Genomic DNA, 9184 nt, shown 5'->3' with positions numbered 1-9184 from the left:
GGGTGCAGGTGGCGGTGGGGGGCTGCTGGAGCACAGAGGACAGTCCCTGGAGCGCAGAGGACAGTCCCTAACCGAGCGGGAGGACACAGACAGGGACACAGGGCAGGGACGGTGGGGTGACGCGGGCGGGGGTCGAGACCCAGAGTTGGGGAGAGTCAGTCGGGGCCGCCCCAGCCCGGAGAAGCTGCGAGTTCTGAGCCCGGGAGGGGACGGCGGGGACCAGGCGGGCCGGTCCAGATGGGGCAGAGGATGCTGGCCCTCGAAGGACCTGTGGGGCGCAGCCGCGTCGCCCATGTCCCCAGGGAGACTTGGGGCCTGGAGAGGGCAGGGCGTCGGGGCATCTGGTCCGACTGCGAGGCTCTTGGAGAAGGATGAGGTGTATTAATGGAGGCTTGTGGGGGTGGCCAGGGCCGGGCCAGGCATGGGTGACAGGCTGAGAGGTGGGTGACCCCGGTGGGGGCTGCAGCCGAGCTGGTGGGAATCCCGCACTGTCGCCCACAGGCCTGGAGATCCACGCGGGGCCTCCCGGAAACCGTGCTTCTGCCTTGCGGGTCCGCAGCGTGGAGAGTCCAACCCCGCGCCCAGGCGCACGCCGGCCCCTCCGCGCCCCCGGTGCGCGCCCTGCACCATGTCTGGTGAGTAGCTTGGTAATATGAACAGCTTCCTGTGTCTTCTGGCTCTGGCGAGGTCGGCCTGCGTTTGGGAGGTCTGTGCTTTGACCAAGTGATTGCCCCAAACCCCAAATCTTCCACTTACTGTCCACCCACCTGGCCGGTGTGTTCCAGACAACGGAGGGTCTCAGCAGCTGCCAGCCAGGTGCGGCCTTTAGAGCTGCAAAGGGGACTGTGAGCTTTCACGATTTTCCTTCTGTGATGTGTAGTCTTGGAAGTTTCAATGGGCTTTTTTGCTTGCTTGCTTGCTTGCTTGCTTGCTTGCTTGCTTTATTTATTTATTTATTTATTTTTGGAGAGGGTTTTGGTATAGGGAGCATGCATTCACCAGAAAGACGGAGACAGAGAGATAGAAAGTGAGAAATCACCCCCGGGGGGATGGCCACACCACAATCCTTTCTCCTCCATTCTCCTCTCAGGATCTTGGGCACACATGCATAAGCGCCCAGCTGGAGTTTCAAGCTGCCTGCCGGGTCCCGGACTTGAACCCCGGTCGAGTATATGGGAGTCCAGTGAAGTAGCCATTATGCCAACTGCTGGCCCCTACATGAGCTTTCTTGGGGATGGCATTTAGCAACTTGACATGGGAAAAGTCTGTGTCCCTCAAAGGCTCCTCAAACTGCGGGTGGACCATGCTTTTCCTTCCTCAGAGTTGAGACCATAAGCTTACATTCTTTTCCCAGTGAAAATCTGGGGTTAAGCCCCCAGGGAGCAGCAGGCTTGGGGAAGGCCCACTGGAGGGAGTTCAGGTTAGGTGTGCCCCAGGGGCTGGCCAGCCCTCTCCGCCTAAGCCCTGGGTTTCTGGGAATTAATATGTACGCTGCTCACTTAGGCAATCCAGAAATGCAAGACCTGTATCCCCAACCCTTAGGAAAGAAAGAAAGATGTCAGTCTTGTTTATTGCCTTTTTTTTTTCTTTTCTTTCTTTCCTTTTTTTTAAATTATGAAGACACTCTTATCCTTTCCTGGTACTAGCCCAGACTTAATCATTTAATATCGTGTTCTTTTATAGATGGATAGATAGATATACATTTTTTTTTTTTGGTAATTTAGCAAAGGGTGTGTGGGATTATTGGAAAGAGACAGAGAGAGAGAGAGAGAGACAGGGGAAAACAAGATCTCGCTGCAGATGGCATATGCTCATGTCCGCAATGCCTTCTCCACATCTGTCCAGACACTCCTTTCAGGATTTGGGGTACACACACACACACACACACACACTTACCCCGAAGTGCATTTTTGAAGCCACTGGGTCTGGGTCTTGAACTGCATGTGCAGCCATGGAGGATCCAGCCTCTTTCACCACCATGCCACCAGCCTGCCCCTGGGGAGCGTTTACAAGCCGGCATTGTCTTCTTCCAGTCCTCGGTGGATGGGCAGGTGGGGGGGGGTTCTATTTTACTTATGGGGAGTGGAGGCACAGCAAACGGGGTGACGAGGGACCTCTTCCACCTAAGGGCTTCTTTTCTTTGGCTGTATACCGAGTAGTGGGGTTACTGGGTCATGACCTGGTTCTGTTCGTTTTGTTTTCTTTAGTTTTTGTGATAGGGTGTGTGCAGTCGAGAGAGAGAGAGAGAGAGAGAGGAGAAGAGAAATCACTCCCCAGGGAGGATGGCCACACTGTAATCCCCTCTCCTCCATTCTCCTCTTAGGATCTTGGGTACGCACACGTACGCACACACACATGCACACGCGGGGTGTGATTTTTGTTCTTTTAGAGGTTTTTGCCATGGGGCGCGTGCACTTGCGGAGAGAGAGTGACAGAGACAGAGAGAGAGAAAGTCGGGGGGAACAGCCACACGGCAGTCCTTTCTCCTCCAATCTCCTCTTGGGATCTTGAGCACGCACACGCACCGGCGTGAGTTTTAAGCCGTCAGGTCCGGGACTGGAACTGTAGAGTCGGCCATGTGGTCTAGCTGTCCTCATGCTGGCCCTGTTTTCAGTTTAGTTGTTGCTGGGCTTTTTTTTTTTTCCTTCCTGATGTTTTGCCGTAGTGTGTGGTTGCCAGAGTGAGAGAGAGAGAGAGGGAGAGTGAGCAATCACTCCCCGGGCAGATGGCCGCACTGCAATCCCTTCTCCATTCTCCTGGGATTTACGATACTTATTAATTGTTTAAGAGAGATTTTTGCCATAGGGCACGTGCGCTCACCAGACAGACAGAGAGGGACAGAGAGACAGAAAGGGAGAAATCACCCCCAGGGGGGATGGCCATGCCGCAATCCCTTCTCCTCCATTCTCCTCTCAAGATCTTGGGTACACATGCACACGCGCCTGGCGTGAGTTTTTAGCTGCTGAGTCTGGGACTCGAACCGTGGTTAACTACACAGGAGTCCAGTAATGTCCCCTTTTCCCCAAAAGCCCTGCAGTCCTTATTGTTCCCTGTTTAATTCTCACTAGCCATAAATCAGGTTCCTTCTTATCCACACGTAGGAACTGGGAGATCCCTGAGTGGCTTCGCTCCTTTCCCCCTCGCTTGAGCTTTAGAAAAAACAAATGCTCAGGTTAGAGGCAGAAAGGGCTGTTTTCAAGGGACTGAAAGCGTGGTCAGAACCAGCTCTGAGAAGCAGCAGAAAACATGGTCTGTTCTCACACAGGCTTGGAACTGTGCAGGGAGACCGCAGGTCTCTCTGCGCGGTGCCCAGGGCTGGGATAATAGCAGCTTTCAGTAGCCTCCTGCAGCCCACCCCGTCCGCCTTGGAATGTGCGGGGAGATGGCCAGGAAACAGCAGCCACCTTTGAATGAGGACGGAGCCGGGCAGGAGAGGCAGCTGCTGATGTTATTTTGGGGGGCAGTCGGAAGGCGGGTGGGGTCCAGGAAGCCAGCGAGGGGTGGGAATAAACATTCCTCACCCAGGTCTCGCTAGGAAGCTCGAAGCCACTGAGGACCCAGGCAGAGTCCTGGTTTTCTTTCTGTATTCCTACCTGGCTGGAAAAGCCTGCAGGCGGGCACCGCTTTGGGTGGGAAATCTCTCTGTAACTCTGACAGCCTTGGAACATGGTGGCGTGACGCGAAAACTTCGTCGTCAGTGGGTTTTTCTTTTTCTTTCTTTCTTATTTTTTTTGGAGAGCTTTTTGCTATAGGGTGCGTGTGCTCGCCAGAAAGACAGAGAGACAGAAAGAGAGAAATCACCCCCAGGGGGAATGGCCACACCACAATCCCTTCTCCTCCATTCTCCTCTCCAGATCTTGGGCGTGCACGCACACGCACCTGGAGTGAGTTTAAGCCGCTGGGTCCGGGACTCGAATCACGGTCGACTACATGGGAGTCTAGCGACGTAGCCATTATGCCAGCTGCTTGTCCCCATAATCACTGGATTTTTAAATGATAATCAGGGGACCAGCAAATGGCGTAATGGACCCCCATGTAGTCGACTGCAATTGGAGTCCCAAACCCTGTGGTTTAAAACTCAAGCCAGGTGCATGTGCGTGCGTGCCCAAGATCCCGAGAGGAGAGTGGAGGAGAGGAGAAGGGATTGCGGCGTGGCCATCCCCCAAGAGGGTGATTTCTTGCTTTCTGTCTGTCTATGTCTCTCTGACGAGTGCACACGCCCTGTAGCAAAAATCTCTCTCTCTAAAAAAAAAGAAGTGACAATTAGTGCATGCATGCACACCTGCACAGGGGACTCGATGACCCCGACAGAGAGACGAACACCTCGGAGAGGGTCTTGTCTCATGCAGTCCCGTTTCCCAGCCCCCTAGCTTATCAGGATCTTAGTGCTCATGTGGGAGGCCGACTGGGGTAGGTGAGCTGTGGTCAGCCATGTGGTTTCCAGCACTGCAGTCCAGCGTGCTAAGAACTGCGCCTATTTGGGGCCAGCAGGTGGTGTGGTGGTTATGTCTCTGGACTCCCACATGAATGATCACAGTTCAAGTCCTGGACCTGGCAGCTTGCTTTCTTACTCTCTCTCTTGTGAGTGCGTGTGCCTCATAGCAAAATTAAAAATAATAACAAACGAAAATTAAATACGTGATTCATAAGATAACAGTAAATAGCAGGGTGTTCAGTTGTCAATGGTTAGTCTGCACGCCCTTTCCCAGATCTTGTCCTGGGCATCTTGTTCTGAGCCCATTCAGTTGAATCTTCTTCTCTGTAGATGTGCACTGAGACCTTTTATGTAATATTCATGGGACCTTCTTTGGACCCTGCAAGAACCCCCCCAAAGCTCCATAGAACTCTTGAGGTCAAAGAAAACTTCTTGGACCAGCCAGTGGCGTGGTGGTTAAGGTAGCTGGATCCCACACGGCCAACTGTGGGGTTCCAGTCCTGGACTTGGTGGCTTGAAAAAACATGGCGGGCGTGTGTGCGTGCGTGCCCAAAATCCCGAGGGGAGGATGGAGGAGAAGGGATTGTGGGGTGGCCACTCCCAAAGAGAGGTGATCTCTCTGTGTCTCTGTCTCTAATGAGCACACACGCCCTATGGCAAATTAAACGTGTGTGTGTGTGTGTGTGTGTGTGTATGTGTGTGTGTGTGTCTACACTCCCCAGAGCACCTTGGTGGTTCAGCCTCTCTGACTACATCTCTTTCCCGCACTCCTCGCTGTCAGACTCGGGGTACGCGGGGCTGGGTTGCATTCTGAGAACGCTGGACGCCCCCTCTGGTCTGTCCTCCACGCTGCCCGCGTGCTGGCCTTGCTGTGTGAGCTGCGGTTATTGTCTGGGGTGGGAGGCAGGTTTGTGATGGCGTCCTGGACTGTGGAGTTAGTTGCCAAAGCCCTAGTTGTCTCTGAAGTGCATTGCAAGGCTGGTTGGGGGATGCATGACAGGGCGAATGCTCTCTCTGCCCTCCACAGCCCTTCCTAGATGGACAGCCTTAGCATGCATGAGTATCCATCAGCTGGTTGCTTGATCGATGAGTTCCTTCCGGCCGTTCAGCTCTCAGCGTAGATGGTGCCCGTCAGAAACCTCTGCAGCCTGAGGTTTGCTCTTTCTTAGAGCAGTTGCCACGCAGTTCTGAAGCAATTGCTTGTTTTGTTTGTTTGTTTGTTTTCCTTTCTTATTGGCTGGAGGGCAGGGTGTGTGTGGAACCCTGGGGCTCCCTGGGCAACCCCCAACCCCTGGGAGCTGGAAGAGGAGGAAGGAGCCTCCCCTGGAGCTGGAAGAAGAGGAAACAGCCTCCCCTGGGGTCCTGGGAGCTGGGAGAGGAGGAAGGAGCCTCCCCCGGGAGCTGGGAGAGGAGGAAGGAGCCTCCCCTGGGAGCTGGGAGAGGAGGAAGGAGCCTCCCCTGGGAGCTGGGAGAGGAGGAAGGAGCCTCCCCTGGGAGCTTGGAGCTGGGAGTGGAGGAAGGAGCCTCCCCTGGGAGCTGGAGAGGAGGAAGGAGCCTCCCCTGGGAGCTGGGAGAGGAGGAGGGAGCCTCCCCTGAAAGTCTGAGAGCAGCCCAGCAGTCAGCACAGTGGCTAGAGTTGCCATGGGAAACAAAGAGGCCGCCCAGGGGACGTCGTGATGGGGAGGTGGTTGGTGCAGGTCCTGGGGCTGTGCATCCAGCCAGCCTGGGTGTTAGGACAGGGGACGTTTCTGCACTTCCTGTTTCTGCACTCTTCTTATCCATGCCATTTGATTCTTGGCGTGTGGGAAATATATATTCTCTGTCTCCAGTCTTGCAGAAGAATGCTGAGTATGGGGCTATCAGGTGGCGTGGTGGTTAAGGTGCTGGTTTTCCACATGGCGGACAGCAGTTCGAGTCCCAGACATGGAGGTCTGAAGATCACATCGGGGTAGGGTGCTTCCTGTCCTATGGAAAACCACATCGAAAGCGTGTGCGTACGTGCCTCAGATCCCAAGAGGAGCATGGAGGAGGAGGGATGATGGCGTGGCCGTCCCTCTGAGGTGTGATTTCTCGTTCTCTGTCTGTCTCTCTCTTTCTGGTGAGTGCGGATACTCTATAGCAAAAAAATCTCTAAAAAACCCAGAATACTGATTAGAATAATAGGAGTTTTTGTTTGTCTGTCTGTTGCTTGAATCTTCCTTTTTTTCCTCACTTAAATTTATTTATTCCATGAGAGAGACAGAGAGAGATGGACAGAGAGAGACAGAGGAGAGAATGAGAAAGACAGAGAATCAACGTCTACTCTGGAATGTCTGGTACCTGTGGAGTCCCTTCTCCCTCCCATAAATTCTTATATTGTTAAAGAATCATTGTATTTAACTTTATTTATTTATTTATTTTAATTTGACCAGAGAGGGACAGAGTGACAGAGAGAAAGAGAGAGAGAGAGAGAGAAGGAAAGTGAGAAAGCAAGTCTCCAGGTCTGGGACTCGAACCACGGTCGGCCACGTGGGAGTCCAGCGCCCTTAACCACCACCTGCCAGCCCCCCCGCCCCAGTCCCAATAATGTTCTAGTTTTCTCCTGTATTGACAGCTTTTTCCCAACCTCCAAGTAATCTTTACATCTCAAAGATTGCATTCAAACATGAGCTCAGTGTGCAGCTCCACCCCGGGGCGGGGGTTGCAGACCTGTCTGAATCCGTCAAGGTTACGTTACAGGCTAGGAATGCCCCTTCTGCGAGGGGGTGCTTTTCTCCTGGTGCCTGTCCCAGTTCGCTTTTGCAATAAGAGAATATGCCTCTAAAGAACAGGTGTTTGGTTCATGCCTTTGCAGGCTGGGAGGTCTGCAAACATGTGGACACCCAGCGAGGAATGGGTGGGCCACCCCGTGGGTGGCTACCGGAAGGAAGGTCGGAGTGGACAAGACAGAGAGAGAACGGGGCTGAATTCGCCATCCTCCCCTGCTTGTTTGTATGTTTGCTGCTGCTGTAGGGCATGTCTCTCTCACTGGGGAGAGACAGAGACAGACACAGAGAGGGAATGTGAGAAATCACCCCCCGGGGGGATGGCCACACCGCCGTCCCTTCTCCTCCATTCTCCTCTCGGGATCTTGGGCACGTACGCACACGCACCTGGTGTGATTTTTAAGCTGCTGGGTCCAGGATTCATACCCTGAAGTTGGCAATGCGGGATCCAATGTCTTAACCAGCATGTCATTGCTAGTCCCAATCCTCCTTTTTTAATTTTTTTTTGCTCTAGGGTATGTGCACTCAACCAGAGACACACACAGAGACAGAAAGAGGGAAAGTGAAAAATCACTCCATTATGGGGGGGGGGGGCCACACGGCAACCTCTTCTCCTCCATTCTCCTCTTGGAATTTTGGGCACATATACACACGATGTGATTTTTCAAGCCACCAAGTCCAAGACTCGAACCCCAAAGTTGGCCATGTGGGATCCGATGATTGGTAGATGTCATTGGTAGATGGTAGATAGGGAGGGAGATCAATGATTGATGGGTATGACTGATAGGTGGTAGGTAGATATCTAGACAGATGTGGTTGATAGATGGTAGATTGAGAGGTCGATATATCAATGATAGATGGATGTGATTGATAGGTGTCGATGGGTAGATAGCTAGATAGATGTGAGTAATAGTAAATAGACAGATGGGTGTGATCAATCGATAGTAGATGGAAAGATCAATCCATGATAGATGATTGATACATAGATCAGACATGTAGATGAGAGATAGCACTGATAGATGACAGATTGATCCGTGGTAGAGAGCTGCGTAAGAGTGACAGGTGGTAGACAGATACCCGGCTAGATGTGGCTGATGGGTCGTAGATTGATAGGTGGGCAGATCAGTGTCTGTCTGTGTGTCCTCTTCCGAGTGTGCATACCAGGGATTCCCTGCCTCCCTAATCCACACGGTGGGGCCGACCCTGGGCAGAGCCTGTGCTAACAGGCATTTGGAATTCACCCCTTGGAATGTGAAGGTCAAAGAGACAGCCCGGGGAACTCAGAGAGGGAAGCGTGTGTGTTATATTTACTGAGAACGTGTGCCTTTGGGTCCGTGCACGCGGCCACTGTTGGGAGGGGTGCTGCAGGCTGGAAAGGGGAACACTCTGGTCTTTGAGATCGGCAGGTCTGAGTGTTCCCGCTCCCAGTGACACTGAGCAGATTTCAATGTCTGCAGACCACCCGCCAGCCGGTACACCGTGTGCAGCCTGCTCGCATGGCCCTTCTCCCTCCCCACGGTTGCATCCATGTGGCAATGAGCTCTTGCACACCCGAGTCAACACGTTGACATTGGCATCCTTCTAGTCGTAGACCTGCCGCATATTGGAGGTGCTGTTTGACACTCTCATCCCCGTGAGATGTTTGACAGCAGAATATTGGGCTCAGGGAACAATCTAGGTTCCCTTCTCCTGTCTCAGAAGCCTCACGCCTCCTGAGTTGAACTCATCCTGACGACAGGTCTGTGTGCAGCTCGATGAACACAGGGCAATGCTTTGTCGCCGAGCACAGGTGTTTCGTGCCCAGTGGGCGTCTTTGTTCTAACTCAGGTATTCAGAGCAGGGCTCCCAGGTTTCTGCTGTTTTGTTTGCTTGGTTTCATCTAGGATCAAAGGGGGGGGGGGGAGCCGATACGTCTCAGTGCAAGAGGAAATAAGGGGCCGCTACGCTAGGAAATCCTCGTAGCAGTCTGGTGGACCTCGTCTGATCTGTGGTTCCTTTGCACTCT

General features: G+C 53.2%; 1 protein-coding gene across 1 annotated transcript in view; it reads left to right on the top strand.

The window, feature by feature from the left end:
- Positions 1-505: 505 nt before the first annotated feature.
- Positions 506-9184, top strand: part of GYG2 (glycogenin 2) — a 44894-nt gene continuing 36215 nt past the window's right edge. The window contains exon 1 of the mRNA XM_006168713.2: positions 506-635. Within this exon, the coding sequence (XP_006168775.1) occupies positions 629-635 (7 nt within the window). The 5' untranslated portion in view covers positions 506-628. The remainder of the gene's footprint in view (positions 636-9184) is intronic.

Source organism: Tupaia chinensis, unplaced genomic scaffold (assembly GCF_000334495.1).
Source record: "Tupaia chinensis unplaced genomic scaffold, TupChi_1.0 Scaffold146027_1, whole genome shotgun sequence".
NCBI lineage: Eukaryota > Metazoa > Chordata > Mammalia > Scandentia > Tupaiidae > Tupaia > Tupaia belangeri.
The sequence above is the reverse complement of the archived record's forward strand: the minus strand, read 5'-3'. Positions and strand labels throughout refer to the sequence as shown.